At 36.6% G+C, this 21304-nt stretch overlaps 1 protein-coding gene across 2 annotated transcripts in view; it reads left to right on the top strand.

Annotated features, from left to right (window-relative positions):
* Nucleotides 1-21304, top strand: part of rapgef5a (Rap guanine nucleotide exchange factor (GEF) 5a) — a 94919-nt gene that overhangs the window by 32238 nt on the left and 41377 nt on the right. Inside the window, exons 7-9 of one of the 2 annotated variants that reach the window (XM_067425837.1) lie at nucleotides 2189-2237; nucleotides 2575-2651; nucleotides 9876-10001. In XM_067425837.1, coding sequence (XP_067281938.1) covers nucleotides 2189-2237; nucleotides 2575-2651; nucleotides 9876-10001 — 252 coding nt within the window. Of the gene's footprint in view, nucleotides 1-2188; nucleotides 2238-2574; nucleotides 2652-9872; nucleotides 10002-21304 lie in introns of both variants that reach the window. The other variant, XM_067425836.1, reaches the window with a different exon arrangement.

Raw genomic sequence — 21304 nt, 5'->3', positions numbered from 1 at the left:
AGTTCAGTGAATAATAGTTTCTGTTCCTCTCAATTCCGATTTCATTTTAACTCCTATGGTGGCCGATTTAGTCCAAGATTAATATGGCAATCCCCCTCTTCACATTCGACACGGTGCCATCGAGTGTTAAAACGTGAAAGGCGAAGCTTGAATTTACGGGTATGTCCCTCTTTGGCTACTGTACTTTCAAGATGGAGGAGCAACATGGCGACCGGCATTCGAACCCCTCACCCGTATGTATTTTCAATGGCATATTATAAACTTACGAGAATATTTTATTACTTGAAAGAAGTAAATAGACATTAATGAGCACATATATTTTTGAAAGAACTAAGTGTTTTTAGCTAAGAATAAACTAAAAAAGTTAAATAGAAAATGTTAAAATATGAACTTAAAATTTGTTAAAAAACTATATTAAAGGAGCACTATGCAACTTTCCGTCCACTGGAGGGCGCCTATTCTAAACAAAGGTGTAGTTTGATGACGCCATGTCTGAGCGCAGTATTTTGGGACATGTGGTCTTCACCTCACAGCCGGTGGAAAATAGGACACGGGCAGAAATCACGTTCATGGATGCGGTTATTAACGTTACTGTAGTGTAAAGCAGAGCAGGACCGAGTGTTGTGGAGCTGAGCACGGCCGCTGGAGCGATTGTTACACACACAGGGCTCGCGAGTAACGGGACTTTTATTATGACGGGACGGGACACAGTCGCCGGGCGCTCGCACTTCCGCTTTTTTTCGGTCAGGTAAAGAAGCTCTGTTTATCATATTAGATACATCTAAGTGTGTTTAAAATGATGTCATGACGTTCCTCTGTGCGTTCGCTCGGCGCTGCTGTGACATGTTCACACTGTTAAGAGTAAAGCGCTTCTGCAGAATAAAACCGAGGGTAGCGCAGATATGACGCGATTGACAGGCGACTTCCTCAAACGCTATGCTGACACGTCCCGGTCCTTAGTTAAAATAGCAATTATCTCACAATTTACAAATAGTTGGAAACATTTGGGATATTGTAAGTCCTCAACTGAACAAAATATATAACACTGGCCTAGTGGTTTTTGGATATTTTACTGCAAAAATACTACATAGTTCACCTTTAAAAGCTAGATTAAAATATATGAATATATATTATGCATTCAAATATTTCTTTCAAACTTTCAAACGATTAATCAGAATTAATCGCATACAAAATACAAGTTTGTGTTTACATAATATATGTGTGTGCTGTGTATAATTATTATATATATATATAAATACTATATATTTAAAAAAAGTTATTTATGTATAAAATATTTATATGAACAAACAATAGAATGAATGAATAAACGATAGAACGAATAAACAAACTAGCGAACAAACAATATGATGAATGAACAAACGATAGAATGAAAGAATAAAAATAGAACGAATGAACAAACGAACAAACAATATAATGAACGAACAAACGTTAGAATGAACAATAGAATAAATGAATAAAGAGAAGAACCAATGAACAAACAAAGTTACAGCCTTGATGTGAATTAGTGGTTAAAGATGGAACTGGTAATTGTGTCACGAAACATTAAAGAGGCAAAACCTTGTCAGGTGATCACCAGACCAAGCTCAATTTAAGACTGAACACTGGTCTGCTCTGTGTTTTCTACTGAACAAGAGAAGTGATCAACGAGCATTATTCAAATGAGTCTGTCCGCAATTGGATAGTCCAACCAATCAGATCACAAGAGGCGTGATCAACGGGCAACGACCCATCACTTCTCTATCTGTCATCGTGTTAAACCCGCCAATAGCGCATCAGGTGAATAAGCCAGTCTGTGATTGGTTCCCGCAAAAGTGTGACAGAAGCAGTAGAAATGAATGTTGCCGGGCGAAATCAAATCGCAGACAGATCAGGCTGGGTTTACCCAATCGAGGTAAAGCCCTCTCTATTCTAAATGTTGAATCAGCCTCAAAACGGAGACAAACCTACACAGCCGTCCTCCAGTATCCCATGAGTCCCTGCTGTCTGAGCTGTTGTATTAACAGCCGTGGGTTTGCTGTGCTCTAGAGATCTTCACACAGGCCGATCGTCTGCTTTCTGCTTCCGCTGCGGGTGAAGATCGGCTCATTTGCATGTAGAATAAAGCCAAGCTGCTGTACTCCTGTGGTTTAACGGGATTACATCCAGAAACACTGTGCTTTTACTACAGGTGCAGAATGAACTCGCTGCTGCTCTCGCAAGAAAAGCCAAGAAATCAAGTAAGACGCTTTTATATTCTCAATCTCACTCGTTTTCCACTTTGTCAAGTTTTTTTTTGCACCTATAATTAATCGTTTTTAATTGATATTTTTTCATCATCTCTCTGAACTTTACCAATAAATTGCCTGTTTTTGTTCTTGCTGTGTTATGATTGGCTAACGTGTTTGCATATGTGTGTATAGGATTTGCTGTCAAGGATTTGCAGTCTGTCCATATAGTTTGTGATGCTCTGTGCTTTTTTTTTTTTTTTGCAGAATTGATCAGATGGTCAATGCGTCACAGATGTGTGTGTGTTGCCTCTGTTAACTCTGTGTGTTTGTGCTGCTCTTACTCTAGTGTCAGAAGACGAAAGCTCAGAGACATCAGACAGTTCTCCACAAGAAGCCCCGAAACCCACTGAAGACAAGAGCAAGGTGAACACACACACGCTCGCACATGCACGCTCGCAAACACACACACAGGTTTGTTTTTGTGACATGTGGGGACAATCCATAGGCGTAATGTTTTTTTTACTGTACAAAGCGTATTTTCTATCCCCTTACACTGCCCTTGCCCCTAAACCTACCCATCTCTCTCTCTCTCTCTCACTCACACACACACACACACACACACACACACACACACACACACACACACACACACACACACACACACACACACACTCTGCCTCTACCCCTAAACCTACCCATCACAGGAAACATTCTGCATTTTTACTTTCTAAAAAAACTCCTCCTGTAGGATTTATAAGCCTTTTGAAAAGTGGGGACATGGCCAATGTCCTCATTAGTCACCCTCTCCTGTAATACCTGTGTCATACCCATGGCATTATACACATTTGTGTCCTGATATTTCACAAAAACATGCCCCCCCCCCCCCCCACACACACACACACACACATAACGTGTGTAATTCATGTTATCAATGTGCAACAACAGGCTAATAACATGTTAAAATATGATAGCAGCACATTAAATCATGTTGGCTATATGCTATCAACAGTTTTATTGTGATATATTATTTCAATTTTAAATAAGCTGTTTTATATGTGAATATATATTAAAGTGCAAGTTATTCCTGTGATCAAAGCTGATTTGTCAGCATCATTCCTCCAGTCTTCAGTGTCACATGATCCTTCAGAAATCAATCTCATATGATGATTTACTGCTCAAGAAACATTTATGACCAAATTGTCAAAACTGACCATTTGTGTATTTTCAAAAATAACCAATGAAATGAGATCTAAGCGGTCACAGGGGTGACGTTTGTGTGGTTCAGGCAGAGCGAGAGCGAGAGCGTCTTAATCGGCTGGGCTTTTGGTTTTCATATAGAGTCTTATTCTCCTTTAGACGTTTGCTTCCATGTTTGAAGGGACATGAGATTATGTGCAGTCATGTTTTTTTCATAAAGTGTGTGTGTGTGTGTGTGTGTGTGTGTGTGTGTGTGTGTAAGAGACGGTGCGGGCTGCAGGAAGTGGTAGTCAAAGCCCCTCGGCATCTTCAAACGTAGGAAACCTCTTACTCCAGATCTAAATGATTCATCGCTCAGGTCTCAGTGGTAACACAGACCCAGAATAACACACTAATGGCTTGTGTAACGGCTGATGTGTGTCGTTGTCCGACAGGAAGTTCGTTTGCTGAGAGTGTTGTGGTCGGTTTGCATCACCATATCAACCTAATGAAGTTTACAGGGAGACATTGTGTGTGTGTGTGTGTGTGTGTGTGTGTGTGTGTGTGTGTGTGTGTGTGTGTGTGTGTGTGTGTGTGTGTGTGTGTGTGTGTGTGTGTGTGTGTGTGTGTGTTTAGTGAAGCAGGGTAAGATCTGATTAGTTCTCCTCTGTGGTTAGCATCAACCCAGAGCCTGGACGCTCATTAGCCCATAATTACAGTCAAGGTAATAACAGCTCTCTTTATCTTCCTCGTCTCCCTGACTGCCGTCTTTAGTATCGTCTGTCAGCTCTATAGATTCAGTTGTAGTCTCCAATTCGATATTACATTTGCTGAAGACAATCGGAGTCATGCTCTGCCATGCGAGCCCGTTTAAATGATCTACTGGTGAGGGTTTTCCTGACACCTCCAGTATGTCTTACAGGACGACAGCAGCTGAGCTGTTATAATGCCATGCTGGTTCTTATCGCATGAGAGGGACGTGGTGGCTGTTGTGTTGTTGCATTACTTCTTTACAGATATTATTGTTATGATTATTGTTATATTAAATATTATGTTAAAACAATATTCATAATTTGAAAGTAACATTTTGGTGTTTTTTCATGTTCTATCGTGGCATTAGCTCTTTGCAGGGATGCACGAGGGCATTATTGTTTGTTGTTATTATTAAGTATTATGTAAGAAAATAATAATTGTATTTTAATAAAAAGGTATTCTGTATTTTTTTTATTTTTTATTTAAAAAAATATTGTATACAAATTAATACATTTATAATAATTAATTTAAATAAATTGTGAATTATTTAATGCTGTTTAGATTAATTAAATTATATTATATTATCATTTTATTTTTCAATATTATTATTATTATTTAATGTTATTTTCATGCAAGATTGCAGGGTGTTTTCATTTTCTCTGCTTACATTTTTTACAGTTTATGCAAAGATATTAATGTTATTGCTATATTTTATAGTATCATATTTGTATAGAAATTTGTAAATAATAAATAATACAAATATATATTTTTTATGTATATTTTTAAAATTATTGTTATAGGTTTATAAATGCCACAGAAAAACAGATGAATGTAGTTTTTATATTGTTATATTAATTCATGTCAGTTCATGTATACATGTATGAATATATTATTATACAAAACAATTATAATTAGATTATCATTTAACAGTTTTAAAATTTTAATGAATTTATTTATTCTTTTAAAATTATTTAATTGACTTTAAAAGAATACAATTATTTTATTGTTTTATTTTATTGCGTATTATTGTTTCTTATTATAACTGTTATGTTAAGTCTTACAGTATGTAAAAATTACGATATACATTTTTTAAATTATTATTATTATTATATTAATAAGTACATTTTGTTTTCATGCATTATTGCAGGGTGCGCCAGTTAAACCCATGTGTTTTTATTTTCTATTGTTGAATTAATGTTTTCAGTTTATGCAGTGATATTAATGCAGTTGCTATATTGTATATTAGAATATTTTAACTGGGTAAACTGCACAAAAACGTGAATGCTATTAAGGTGCTGTATTAATCCGTCACAGTTTATGTATTATTTATCATTTCTTTTTTAATTTCTGCAGAGTTGTAGTAGTGCGTTTCAGATAAACTCTTGAGTTTTCATTTTCACACAAATGTGGAGTCAGAAAGCTTTAATGCAAATCAAAGTCGTCTTCAGTAAAAATGATACAACACTATGCAACACTAGCACTGGAGTGTTTGTCTGAGGCTTCAGGCTGTGGGTGTGTGCGCTAACACTGATGATTTCCTTCAGCTAACACTAATTATCATCGGTTAGATCTTAAACTTCCTCTTTGAAGTGGCTTGATTACTGTAGTGTGTGTTTGGTCACGTGAATACTCCAGCTTCACTATAACCTCAGTGTATCTGGGCTAAAGGAGCGCAGAGTTTATCATGACATATTCATGAGCGCGCCAGCTTGCGTTTTTTCCGTGTCTGTTGCCCTGAATGGCAGTGCGGCGTAATTCCTCGATGTTTTTACAGCGCTGTGTGTCTGTTTTGCTTTCGTCCTGCCCGTGCCGGTCTGGGATGGTTTTGTGTGTCAGGGGTATTGTGGGACGGTGGTTTACCTTCAGCCAATCCAAACACAGCGCTGAGTAAATAAACACAGTGGGCAGCCGGACTCTGATGATAGCTGACCCTCCCTCGCTGCCAGAGAAGCTTTATCTGCTGGTGATAGTGCCGATCTGTGCTTCAGGATTACTTTAAAAGCCCATTGTTCACTCAGTACATCTGCTTTCTGTGGAAGCTTGTTTCAGACACAGTATAAAAAAAAGAAAGAAAGATAATGACGACTTTTTATCTTACAATTCTGACTTTTTTTCTCAAAAATGCAAGTTTATGGACCCTATCATACATGTGGTGCAATGCGACACCAGACACGACACAAGTGTTTTTCTGCTAGTTTCAGCCCGACTCAGTTTCTCACGTCCAGCTCCAGTTGTTTAAATAGCAAATGCAATGGTCTGGGCGTCTGGTCTAAACCAGGTGTGTTTAGGCGCTTTGCTGGCAAGTTGCTATTTTGAGGAACTGAAAACGACTGACCATTGCTCTAAAGTCAATAGTGCAGTATTTTTTGTGTCATTTAAAGGGTGTGTTAGTAATATGCGCCTATAGGCGGGGGCACAACGCACGTACACTCTGATTATTACACACACAGGAACGCGCAGCAGCACACACACATTTCAAAATATTAACAATAAATGGATTGCTCTCTGGAGAAGCGTTCAGTCTTTCTGCTCAAATGTAGATTGTGAATCCGCCATGGTGTGAGCACAACTGGCTTTTAAAGGGAAAGGGAGACTCCGACTCTGATTGATTTATTGCACATTAAGCCCAAAACACATCCCTTTAGACCATGAGCCTGGTGCGCAGACCGTTCTTCCTGTCGTTAAAGGGATAGCTCACCCAAAAATGAAAATTTGATGTTTATCTGCTTACTCCCAGGACATCTAATCCCTGGTTCAGATTACACGATACTAGCCCGAATTTGGCACGATCTGTTTGACGTAAGGTGTCGTAGGGATTCGTCATCGATAATGGACGTTGGGACTCAAGAATCCATTGCTTCATCTCGTATAGTGTGTCAGTGTATGACAACCGAATCCACGTCGGCGATAGTTCACGACGTCACGACAGAAAGATTAGCATGTTGAATTTTTTTTGCGGTCCTTCACGAAGGGTTCTGTCACGTGTGACGCTGACCAACCGGAGCACAGAGAGTTTTCATACACAGCTTTCAAACACGCCGAAACGTATGAGAGATGATGGTGCGGCTAACTTTAGGTGGAACAAAAAAATGGAGGAAAGGTTCGTGGAGCTGTGGCAACAGTATTCCTACCTGTACGATGCATCATCGAGGGACTACCGCGACCGAATAATAAAGAAAAAGGCTGGCGAACGATAGCAGAAGCCCTTCAGGAACCCAGTGAGCAACGTTACTGGAATGTAAGCTTAATAGGTGGCAAGCTTTTACTACTGGCTAATAACTAATAATAATAACTAAATATTTAATATAAAAATAACTATATTTCGCCACACGTTCTCTTTGGAGGATTGACAGCCCATACTATCCTCTTCCAGCAAGCCAGGAACATGTCCTTTGTCGGGTTTTCTTTCTACTTTTGCGCTTTTCTAAACATAAAATAGCCAAAACACGCTGCTTCAGACATCGTTTGTTTACGCTCTTGTTTCTGAAAGTCAGTGACATCACGCGATGATTGGTCGAGTAGCAGCGTGTAGTCTGACATGATTCTAGTCCAGACACGACAAGATTTTAGGAGTCAAAATCGCGTAATCTAACACAGTGACTATCGTAACAGAAAAAAATATCTTGTAGTCTGAGCCAGGCATAAGAATTAGGTGACTTTATTTCTTTCTTCTTGACTGACTGGAATCTTAACAAGATGTTTAACTCCAGCCGTTGCAGTCTGTCAGTCGTATAATGCATGTGAATGGTAACATAATCTATGAGAGTAAAAAAAACATGCTCAGAAAAAATCAATATGAAACCCTGCGGCTCGTGATGGCACATTGATGTCTTAAGACACGAAATGATCGGTTTGTGTGAGAAACCCAACAGTATTTATATGATTCTTTAACCTCTAATACACCACTACGTCCAACAGCCTTTTAAACGAGCAAAAGTGTATTCAGCGCCGTACGCTTCAGACCACGTCCTCAGATCATTAAAATAGGGCCCTTTATCTTAGTAACACATTCTTAAAATTAAAAGTTGTTTCTGTTCATATAATTTAACCTGAGCTGACATTTTGAATTAATAATAATAATAATAATAATAATAGATTTTATTTATAATGCACTTTTCATTCCGAAGAATCTCAAAGTGCAAAATTAAAATTAAAGGAGTACTTCAGCGCTGGGTAGTAGAAATTAATGTAGTAGAAATATGAAATTATTTTTTAATTTGGTGCTTTCTAGACTGAGAACAGACAGAAAATGTATTTTTGTCTCATGGGGATGAAAGACTACAATTCCCAGAATGCTTCGCTGCCCTGTAAGGCCACTCGCAAAGCCACCACTACTAGATTACTGAATCGCTGATCACTTTCCCACCGCGACCGCGTTCATTTTCATAAAATCAGTTCAGTTAGAGAACAGACACTACAATTAAAAACTGAACGTGATTTCAATATGTGATTTAGCCGCTGAGGGAGTCTCACAGCCCAAACGCTGCAGGAGTCAGATATATTGACAGTCATGGATGAGCTCCTGAGGAGAGCTGAGGTAAACGCGTCCGCGGCATAGATTCACAGCGCATGTTCAGTCTGCCGCGTTTTCACTTCATGCCTTTGAAAGCTTAACTTTCATAGGAATTAGTTTGAGAAGTTGAAAGACTTACTTTTGTCCGCTGGCCGCACCGTTTAAACATGAATGCCTGAGGCTGCAGCTGCGAGCTGAGCTGTGAGTGTGATCTCCATCCCCACGCGCGAGTTGAAAACATGCGGAAATGGCTCCCGCTGCTGGCTGTAGTCTTTAGCCTCTGGCCAACAATTCCTCCGATGGCGCAAATTTACGATTTACAATTTACTCAGGGGGATATGAAGGGGGGAGCACGATCAATTGAATATGCTCCAGGGTTTCTACTGATACAAAGCCATATGCTAATCGCTGAAGTAACCCTTTAACTAATGGCACCTTATTTCAATACTGTTAATTCAGCAATGATAAAGTGATCAAAAGTCATTTATAATGTTACAAAATATTTCTATTTTAAATCAATGCTGTTATTTTGAACTGTATATTCATAAAAGAATTATGAGAAAAATGTTTCCACAACTGTTTTCAACATTGTAATAATCATAAATGTTTCTTATGCATCAAACCCTAATATTTTAGAATGATCTCTGGAGGATCGTGTGACACTGAAGACTGGAGTAAAGATGATAAATTCAGCTTTGATCACAGGAATAAATTACACTTTACTATATATTCACATAGAAAACTGATATTTTAATTTGAAATAATATTCCACAATATCCCCATTTTACTGTACTTTTGATTAAATATTTGAAACAGAAGCAGAAGAGACTCAAAAACATTACAATCTTACTGGCCCCAAACGTTTGAAAGGTAAATTCAAACCTAGAAATGAACTACAAAGCATGACTGAATCTACTGTAGATGATGTCATTCCTCTAGCCCCGCCTCTTTATGGGCGGAGCCACACAGACACGCCCTCTCTCTCTTTCAAACACACTCTCACATGCGTTTAGAGTTTCTTCCAGAGGAAACTTCCCTCAGTCAGAATGAAGGAGAGGATGGACCCTGTGGTTCAGTGACTCCCGCGCGTGTCTGGATTGGATCTGGAAGCGTGGCCGCTGTGCCTCTCGTGTGTGTGTGTGTGTGTGATGTCGTGGGGTTGTGGATTAAAGTATCTGTTTTCCCTGCCTCCGGCTTTCCAGCAGGCGGGCGTCTGTGCTCTCCGAGCTCCGGAGGATTTTTCCCGGTTGGAGGTGGTCCAGCGGCTGGCCAAAGACGGGTATCGCTTCCTTCAGAACCAGAACTACCGGCTCCCGGACCGCGCCACTCAGGTAGGACAGCGTCTGTTGGCATAGTAACAGCAGGAAGGGGTCAGATTATGAGGTCAGGTCAACTGTGTTAACTCACCACATCAACTTTCTTCAAACACTTGTAGAGTGGCGATTTCTAAAGCTCATGGGTCATATATATACATATAATGAGCTTTAGGACTCTCACAGGAGAACCATTTTTTCAGTTACATAAAGAAAACCATATAGATAAACAGATCATTTTCATATTTAAGTTTAAGATCATTTTAAGTTTGTAGGTTTTTTGGCACCATGTTAACTAAATAATAATTAGACTACAGTATAAATAATGAATATTAATTGAAGATATGTTACTATTAATATTAGTAATAATTAGATAATTAGATAGAACCATAATTAGATACAGTTATATTATTGTTGTTGTTATTAATATACATTTTAATTGTATTATAACATTGTATTCATACAAATATTCTTTTGCTAAATAAATAATTGCAATATATTTGCAATAATAATATTAATATGAATATGAATATGTTCAGTTAAAGTGCATTGTATTAATGCCAATGTAAATAGCAAAATAAAATAATTACAATATATTTATTATTATTATTTTTTTTTTAAATTATTATTTTTTTTTATTATTATCATAACAATATGGTGCAGTTATATTATTAGTATTATTTACACTATTGTATTACAAATTTGTTTTGAGAAAATAAATAATTGCAACATATTTGCAATAATAATATGAATAAGGATTTTTATTTTGCAAAATAAAATAATTGCAATATATTTATTATTTAAAATAATATGGTACAGTTATATTGTTGTTGTTGTTGTTGTTGTTGTTGTTGTTGTTGTTATTATTACTACACTGTTGTATTCATACAATTTTGTTTTGCTAAATGTATAATTGCAATAATGTTAATAATAATAATAATAATAATATTGTAGATTTATTATTATTGTTTATACCATTCATGCACATTTATTATTATTGGAATATATTAGTATTTTTGTGTTAAGTTTAACTATTTCTCACTTAAGTGAGTTTATCTGTGCATGTACAGAGGTACTGGCTATAAAAAAAAAATATTAACCAAATTGATTATTAGTCTCAAAGAACCTCTTAAAAGAGCCAACAGCAAAACCTTTGCTATCTCCGGTGAGCAGTGAAGTGATCAAGCCTTGCCTTTTTAAGAGTGTGTAGGGTATGAGATGGTTTGGTGAAGCTCATTCAGGGCATCGGCAGGGCTGGACTTGCCTGTGAGGATCTCTCTCTCTCTCTCTCTCTCTCTCTCTCTCTCTCTCTCTCTCTCTCTCTCTCTCTCTCTCTCTCTCTCTCTCTCTCTCTCTCTCTCTCTCTCTCTCTCTCTCTCTCTCTGTAGTGATTAAACATTTCTCATGACTAATGCCTCTCATAAACTGTGCTCACTTCTGTGTGAATTACCCCTCAGGGCTCCTCTGCGCCGTTTGCAGCTCATTTTCTGCTGTTTTTACACACGCATCAGGGTTGAGCATTCATCTTTTACAATATTGTCTTTGATTTGTCTGTCTGTAAAGTGAGTTTAAGCTCTGGTTACAACAAACTCATTGAACTCAAGAAAACACTTTATTCATAATTATAAAAAATAAACGTAACATTATAAGTTCTTAACTTGAGGGTTTTGCTGCAACTTACTACAGATCTTGAAAGTATTCTGACTAAATAATTTGGTACACGCCCACTTTTCACGATCCAATCAACTCCTGATTAAGCACCGCCCCATTTTTTTGATCCATCACATCAAGGAAATCAAATGGATTGTAAATGCCATGTGGTGAGAGTACAGACCATAAGTTGTATTTATAAGCCTTTTCCTCATTGGCATTAGGTGTTGTTGATAGATTAACCCCTTCAGGGTTTAAAACTTTAACCACTTGTAGGCCACACCAGCTCATGTTAATTAGTGCTCTGTGTGCTCCGGTGTTGGACATAAATCGCACTGCTGAAGGTGTGGCCGATCTCACTTCCTGTCACTGAGCCGTTTTTCTGTACAGCCGTGGTGACACCGACTACAGGCGCCAATGGAATAAAGAAGTCAATAGCAAACAGTATTACATAATCATAATCTATTCATTATTTAAAATGCAATATTTCAATTATAGTGTTATTTATATACTATTATAGTGTTTATTAATATTTTAATTATATTTATATTTTAATAAAGTTAGTTTTATTCAGTGTTATTCATTTTGTTTTTGTAAATTTTTTGTTTTTTTTGTTTTGTTTTTGTAATATTTCTGTTTAGCTTTAATGTGTTTTTATTTTAGTTCTAGTCATTTTCGTATGTCTGAAACTTAAGTGTAATTTTATTCAATATTTTATATTTTATTTTATCTTTATTTCGCTTCGCAAAAATTATATATGTATGTGTAAATTGTCTGTTACATCCAAATTATACCCGAAAGCCCATAAGATAGTCATTATTGGGTTAAATGAGAGAAGCATCAAACAGATGTTGCAAAAAAAGTTATAAATAAATATTTTATTTGATTCAACAATTTATTACACATAAACGTTTAGGCATGTTTATTTGTCAGAAGCTGCATCTGAATTGGTATTTTGATATATTTACAGACCAAACATTTCTTTAAAACTATATTTCTATACTTAAATATAGTTCCGCAAAGAAAAAAGTCATAAAAGTTTGAAACGACACGATGGTGAGTAAATGTAAATAAACAAAACGTTCTGCTCTGGCTGTAACAGAACAAACTGAAGAGGCGAGGTTGAGAACCCAAGTGCAGTTCTTTTACTGAGAACAATCATAAACATCAAACGAAGACTTGACTTAAACTCCCACCAACAGCAGACTTACACCTTCAATAACTGACAAAGACTATGGCAAACATGAGGGCTTAAATACACAAGGGCTAATGACAAGACGAGGGACACCTGTGAACAATGATTAACCCATAAACCAATAGGCTTGTTCGACTTCACCCAGCGATGCGCAGACCGATCGGCGGCTGACTTAAAGCAGTGCAAAAACGACTTAAAGCCGGTTAGAAATTTTGTCCGATTTGAGGCGCAATGAGACGGCACGTGACTGTGACGTATGTCAACAAAATACCGCGAGAGCGATTCGAGAGTAGCCGGCTGATGCAGCTGTCGGTACACGATCCGTTCCACCTGCACGATCCGTTCTACGCATGCGCATAATTACGTAGTAGAAAACGTCACGGTTTTCCTACACTATCGGCACAAATGAAACACTTGACGGCAAGGCGGCACAATTTGCGTCATATTTGTGTTACATTTAACAGCATGTCTATTTGGATGCTTTTAAATGTAACACAAAATAAATAGCAAAGGACGTGAGTCGTTACATGAACGTATGATCAACCGTCAAAGGCGGTTTGTGCCGTTTTTTAAAATTAATATCTGCTAATAGTTAACCTTTAAATTGAGTAATTTTGTATTAGTATGGATCTATATAGGCTATCTATATAATCTAAATGAGGAAAATAATCCCTTCATTGTTGTTTACAGAAGACAAGGGACATAATACCCTACCGCATCTGGTGATATAGACTAGTTTATGTGAATATTAAACAGCAAAAAAAACTATTTATGCTACGAATCCTGAGTGTCCTCCTGACTCCTGTGTGTGGGTATGAATGGCGCTGATCCGCAGTTTACCTCAAACCCAAAGGCCTACAAAGAATTGAGCTTGACAGTCGTGTGATTCCATCTCATACGAGGACATAAACGCATGTCCGTCATCTCCAGAGCCACTCTGAGTCACTTCATCTGCGTTTCACCGTTTCATTTGAGAAAAACCACCGTCATATCATAAACACGCAGAAACTAAAAGGTATATTCACGGCAACTCGTCAAAATGAAAGTTCGGTTTTACTTGAGAAATTTATCACTGTTGTACTGTAGAATTTGTGGGAAATTTAATAGAAACTAAATTAAAATGAAAACAATAATAATATTGTTGTTTTATGAATTAATTTAGTTGCAATAACCTACTCTTTACTGGTAAATATTACAGCAAACAAACATCACAGACAATGGCAGACCAATGCAGCTCTTGCATAATGTCAATAATACTTCTATAATGACTTGTGTAAAATTATTTTCAATGTTTGATGTTGACTGCTATGTGTAAATGACTTGAAAGAAGCATTTGTTCACACAGAAGTTTTATTTATGAGTACAAATACACACACACACACACACACACACACGTCTCTCTCCCTCCGTCTCCCACACACACACTCTCTCCCTCTCACGCAGAGTGTGGGGTGCACAGTCACCCAGATACACCCACACTAACAAAATGTATATGGGTGACTGTGCACCCCAACTCCAGCATTTACTCTCAGGTTGAGGGTGTCTTTGCAAATTATCATGAATGTTTCCATGTCCTGGAGGTTTTCAAAAATAAACGTAAAAGGCTCCATGGCATCACAGTTCATCAACTCCAGCTCCCTCCATGCTTTCCTTCGTTCATCATGATCCATGGACATGTATTTTGGTTCTTGCACCTGGCCAGTGAAAAGCCCAACACTGTTCCTCACAATGTATTCTGCCTGGTACATGTGTTTCAATGTGAGGGGCAGCTCCTCCACTTCTACTTGTTCCTCCTATGACAAAGTAAAATACCATTAATACAACATAAGATGTTTTGGGTCTTTCAAAAGGGGCCTTAAGACATATTTTCAGCATAAATTAAATAGTTATTATTAGTTATGGTTTTTTATGCTTTTATATTGTATTTTCATTAGGCTATTAATTGCGAACCTTTGTACTGTTTTTATTTGTAAGCCACTTTGGACAAAAGCATCTGCTAGCTCAAATAAACCATAACATGCACAAAGTAAATACAGGTAGGTCTCACAAAATTTGAATATTGTGGAAGTTTCAATAATTCAAATTTACAACGTGAATCTCATACGTTATGTAAATTCATTAGACACTATGCGAAATATTTATATTATGCATGTTCATTTTGATTACTACAGCTTATATCTAAAGAAAACCCCAAATTCAGTATCTCACAAAATTAGAATAGCACATACAACCAAAAATAAACAAAAATTTAATTACAGAAATTAGGACGTTTTCCCTGAACTCTGTCAACACGACTCACTGTCAATTAATCGGCAGCAGTCTGCCTTTATCCAGAAACAGCTCAGATAACGTGACAGTAGTGTATAAAACTGTTACAGTCACCGACATAATATTTCTGTCTTCATCACAGCACAGAATAACAAAATACGTCCATAAGAACCTATTAATTATTTAACGTCCGTAAATTAAAACAGTGGACAGTATATTAGTTCATCATTTGTGTTCTGCATTGGGCTATGTGTAAAAAAAACGAAAATAAAAACTGCATGTAGGAGTGAAGAGGTTTGCTCCAGTCATGTAAACATTTTACTGCGATTAACTCCTTACTCTGATCATTGGAAAAAAGCGCATTATTGGTGTACATTAGGGATGTCAACGATTAATCGATGATCGATTAATTGTCGATAAGACATTTGATCGATAAGACTTATCGATCATCGATTAAGCAGGGTCATGCGCGTGCGTGCTGCTCAACCGCGAAACGGGAGGAAAAATGATGCGAGCGTGCCCCAGTTCTATTTGGGACCATTTTACAGCTGGAGTTACTCCTTCATCATGACTGCAAGTTTGCATGTGCAGTCGCAGCCTTTTGTTTTGTGCAAATGTAAGTTGTAATATTGTGTTTATATTGTGCAGGCCTATCTATAGCTGATTTATCTCATAAGGATGCATTTGGTTAATCATTAACGTTAGAGGCGGTAGTTAAAGCATGGCGGTGATCAGCTTCAGCTCCAACAGCAATGCACAGCTAATAATGACTATTATTGGGACTGTCATATTACACAACATTAATGAGAACACTAGTGTAATAAAACATCGTGATTGTTAATTATTTGGGTTTATTTGCCGTGTGTTTCATTGCATTGATCCAGGAAGAGCACATGCACAACATGAGTCACGCATTCTGACTCGCGCATGTAACTTAGTTCAAGTGCACTTGTGCATTCGCATCAGATTGTGCTGAAGTAATTTGAAATATTACATTTATTTTGTAACGTTATATATGTGATGAATCAGGATGCGTTTCTTTTAGTGAAATAAAACGCACTAGCAAGTGGCTTCAGTCAGTGATGGCTACCGGTTTTCATTCAGTGCTTCGGCTTTAGCGCATACAGAGCAATGCATAATAACTATGATTGGGACGATCATATTATATACCAGAAATGAGAACACTATTTTAATAAATGGTTGTAAAGTCATTGGGTTAAGGTGCCGTGTTAAGAGCGTTCTAGGAGGAGCGTGTGTACGCGTCTCCCATTCTGAATATGAATATCAGCAACTCAATTCAAGTTCACTTGTGCATTCGCAAAATTTTGTGTAGATATAATTTGTAATATTTTGTTAACTTTATATAAATCTGATTAATCTCATCAAGGGCGTAGGTTTAGTCTCAGCTTTGGTGGGGACATCCCACCAGGTTTGCCCAGATTATATAGTCTATTATTTATTACTGAGTATGGAAATGCACCATAGTTTAGGAATGAATACGATTATTAATTTATGAGGCTTTTCAGCCCAATCCAGTACCATAATAATAATAAAATACAAAATACTCTTTAATTGTCAAGTTCATAAATGATTTTCAAAACTGATTTGGAAAAAAACCCAACATGCACACAAAATGACTTATTTTAAATATAAAAAATGATTGTGGACTGAATTTTTTTTTTTTTTACCTCATCACATTATTGAGCATGTCAAAGATTAGTAACAACTTTAGATTTGATGCATTGTTAGTTTTTGTACAGGATCAGTTTTTGTTTCTCCCTCATTTACTGTTCGTGGCTGTTTTTGCCCCTTTGACTTCCATTATAACCACATTTTTTGATTGTAAAGCCATCATGCTATATAATCATGCACAATCACTTTTTATATTGAAAATAAGTTATTTTGTGTGTAAGTTTTTTTTTCCAAATCAGTTTTGAATCGGTTTTTGAAAATCATTTATGAACTTGGCATTTAAAGAGTGATAAGAGTAAGAATTAAACAAGGACAACAGCTCAACAATAAACATGGAATCAAGAAGGCCTATGCAAGCTTGCAACAAAACACATTTTATATTATTTTACATTTGATTATTTTATTTATTTCTAAAGAACTCTTTAATAGCCTATATTGGTGCACTTTAGGGATGGCTCACTCAAGAATAAAAATTCTGTCATCATTTACTCTCCATCATGATGTTCCAAACCTGTATGAGTTTCTTTGTTCTGCTGAACACAAAAGAAGATATTTTGAAGAAAGTTTGTAACCAGGCTGCTTTGGGGGCACCATTGACTTCCATGGTAGGAATTCAACATAACAAAGAAATGTATACAGGTTTAAAAAGGAAATTGACAGATTTTTAATTTTTGGGTGCACTGTCTTTTTAAGCAGACATTTTGAACCAGTAACCACTTTACTGACAAAAATTTTCTGAAATTCAAAAATTAAATTAATTTTTCTATATTAATTTACTATTATGACTATATTATTATGCAATTATTTGTCCCATTTTTATCTAAATATTTTTTAAATGTCAAACTTTATATGAAAGGATTATTTATTATTAATATAGCCTATAGCTAAATGATAAATCAATAACATTAATTAGGCTATAATCTATTAATTAACCGGTCTAATGTCTAGAAAAATAAGTCTGCCAAGCTTTGATAATGTATAGAATATTATATTATCCATTAAAAAAACAATAGGCCTACCTAGAAGCACGGATGTGTCCGTCATCACTGCTGCTTTCAGTCAGACAGTCTGAGACACTGAAATGCTTCTCTGCAAAGGCTGCAGTTTGTCTTAGGTTCATCTTAAGTTACTGGACAGACCCACTGATACCTTTTTTTCTATTCAGCCCTATATCTGGAAATCCTCTTGCGTTTAAACGGTGGACGCGAGATTGACATGTTTTTTAAAAAAGCACGCAAGTTTCCAGCACATGCTCTCTAGACTCCGTCGCTATGGCAGCAAAGCCGCTAAAACGCAATCTTGTGCATCGCATCCCGTATTGGTTTGATACGGCGGGACGCGTCATTTTGCTTGTAAATATGGAACGATAAGGAATCTATCCATATAGCAGCACGAATGAGTTTTCTAAAATATTGGTGGGGACAATTTTGCTATCTTAAAATATTGATTGGGACTAGTACCTAGCGTCCCCCCCTAAACCTACGCCCATGAATCTCATATAGGAAGCTTTTTGTTTAGTTAAATAATGCGCTAACAAAGAGATTCAGTGCCTTACCTTGCCTAACTTACCGGTGTTAATTCAGCGCATCCGCTTCAGCTCGCGCAGTTCAAACAGCAACGCACGACTAATAATAACTATGATTGGGACTGTCACATTACATAACATTAATGAAAACAATATTTTAATAAATCGTTTTGAATTAATTGGGTTGAGGTGACGCTTCAGCACGTTGTTCTTGGAAGTGCGTCCACACATTCTTAATAACAGATCTGAGGCGGGGTTCGTGTTGTATTACAGGTTATATTTGGTTATTAAATAAGTAATTTAATTAAATTATAAATCCATTTGACTGTTTGTTACGATCTTCTATTTTTGAATATATCACATGATGTAGCATGTTGTATACATCTATATAATGTATCCGTTTCAAGTTTTACATTTAATTCAGTAATTCACACACTTTTCCAAAATATTCTAATTTTTGGAGACCTACCTATATAGAATGCATACGTGGAAATGGTTGTCTGGTTAGTTTGGCCATACCTTGACTATTTGGGGTCGATAAAGGCTGTAAATAGGTGGTAGGGTGCCTGCCATCAGTTGTTCTGCCTCCTCTGTCCAGAAGGCAAAGCGCTGCCCTAAGTTCTGCCCATTCCTATTTAAAAGTATGGTACTGTTAATGCAGCACAATTGTAAAGCAGACATTGCAAGCAATGTTTTAGTGCTTGAAATGTGTCCTACCTTGCGATCGAGAATTTCTCCAGGATCTGGAGACACCACCACTTCCGAATAGATGGTATGTCAGTCTGTAATATACATGTAATATTGGAGTCTTGCATTGTTTGTTTTTTAACATTCTTGGATACATACATTACATGAACTACAACTTACATCCAAAAAGTGAAACATGGCACCAGTACAGATGCAGAGGGCATACTGTTAAAGAGAAAAATAATGACTTTCTGTGATAGACAAACAATGTTTTTACAAAATGAATGCACTTTTTGTAACACATCACTTGAAGATATTAAACATTTATTTTTTGTATTGCCCTTTTTCTATTTCATTTTGGACTGACTTTAAAATAGATATTCCTAAAATTACTATTCCGCCCATTACTCCTAGCTGCTGCTACCCGTCTCCACTCACTTACCTCTTATAGCAAAATTTTTAGCCATGCGTGAGACCTTCTTCTTCAACACCGCATCCACTAGCCCGTAAACCAAATATCGCTGAACGGCATCGTAAAGGGCAAACTTCTCTGTTTTTCCTCTGAACTCCATTTTCATTCTATAAGAAAAAATATTTTTTTTCTGTCAGAAACCCTTCTCTGACACCAAATCCTGTCAGAAAATATTACATGCTACTGTCATTTCTTCACAACTTTATAAAAATCATGTATGCAATATGAAATAAGGTGAACAATTACTTTAAAAAAACAAATTTCTGTCAGAAACCCTTCTCTGACACCAAATCCTGTCAGAAAATATTACATGCTACTGTCATTTCTTCACAACTTTATAAAAATCATGTATGCAATATGAAATAAGGTGAACAATTACTTTAAAAAAACAAATTTCTGTCAGAAACCCTTCTCTGACACCAAATCCTGTCAGAAAATATTACATGCTACTGTCATTTCTTCACAACTTTATAAAATCATGTAATCAATGTAACCTCTGTTGTCAGTGTCATCTAGGCCTTATCACTTTATTTTTATTAGATTTCTTTTTTAGTCGTGAAGTTAGTTATAATATTTAAACAGTTTGTGCAAAAATAAAAAGTTACTCACCTCTGGAAATAGGCTTACTTTGTTGCCGAGTTGTTGCTGAGTGGATGATTTGCGGGGGGCAGTGGTATTAAACTTGACAGCAGTCCAATCAGCCAATATCTCCAAGGCACATGATGACAAGATGGTAACCTCTGGCCAATGATTTTATGATTTTCAATGATTTGACCCCAAACCCTCCCACCGAGCTCATACTCATACATGCTCCACTCGCCCATAGTCATACTTTGTAATTAACAACAATAATAATAAACATAAAAAAAAAAAAAAAATCGCCCATAGTCTGCAGCCAGACGCTTCTCTTTTCTTTTGCTGTGTGAGTGAATGAAAGTCTCGTGGTATAAATATGCGCATGCGTGGAACAGATCGTGCAGTGTCGTAAATAGTTGCAAAACAGTATTTTCATTTGCGCATGCGCATTTTCTAAAGAGTCTACTACGCATGCGTAGAACGGATCGTGCAGGTGGAACGGATCGTGTACCGACAGCAGCCGCTGCAGATTCTCAAGGGGGACTGCAGGAGGCTTTTTTTTTTTTTTTTTTTTTTTTTTTTTTATTTAAAGAATCAAGATTTACAAACAAACATGGCTGCATAGAATCAGTTACTTAAACAGTTACTCATGTCCTAAAATAGGACATAGAGGATATAGCCTGAGGGAGCAGCTCTTAATATAAACAGTGAAAATTAAATGAATAATTAAAACAACAACAAAAGTATAATGACATGACATAAGGGGAGAATTCAAACATTGTTCAGTTATTAGCCTCAGTTGGGAGGTGTTTTAGGATGTCAAATATTTTTTGTGCTTTAGGACCTTTCAAGATTTTTAGAGATTTCATATACATTTTAAATTCATTTAAAAAAACAACAAATTTGGGAGATGATTTCACAATTCTACACTTGTGGATGAAGAATTTAGCTAGACATACAATTGTATTAATACAGAGCTCATCACCTTTGTTTTGTAATATCAGTCCAAATGTTATGTCGTCCCTAGAGAGAGAAGTTGGGAGTGAGGACATCTTTGGCTTAACCCATTTATATATATCACACCAAAAAGTTTGAATTACATTACATGAGAAAAAAACATGGTCCGTGGTTTCAACATCATTTTCACAGAATGTGCATATATTATCATCTATACCAAAACGAAGATGTAGTAAATCTTTAGAGGGGTAAATATTATTCATTACTTTGAAGTGTGTTTCTTTCACTTTAGGAGCAAT

Source organism: Pseudorasbora parva, chromosome 19 (assembly GCF_024679245.1).
Source record: "Pseudorasbora parva isolate DD20220531a chromosome 19, ASM2467924v1, whole genome shotgun sequence".
Classification (NCBI taxonomy): Eukaryota; Metazoa; Chordata; class Actinopteri; order Cypriniformes; family Gobionidae; genus Pseudorasbora; species Pseudorasbora parva.
Note: the sequence above shows the minus strand (reverse complement) of the source record. Positions and strands in the feature narration are given on the sequence as shown.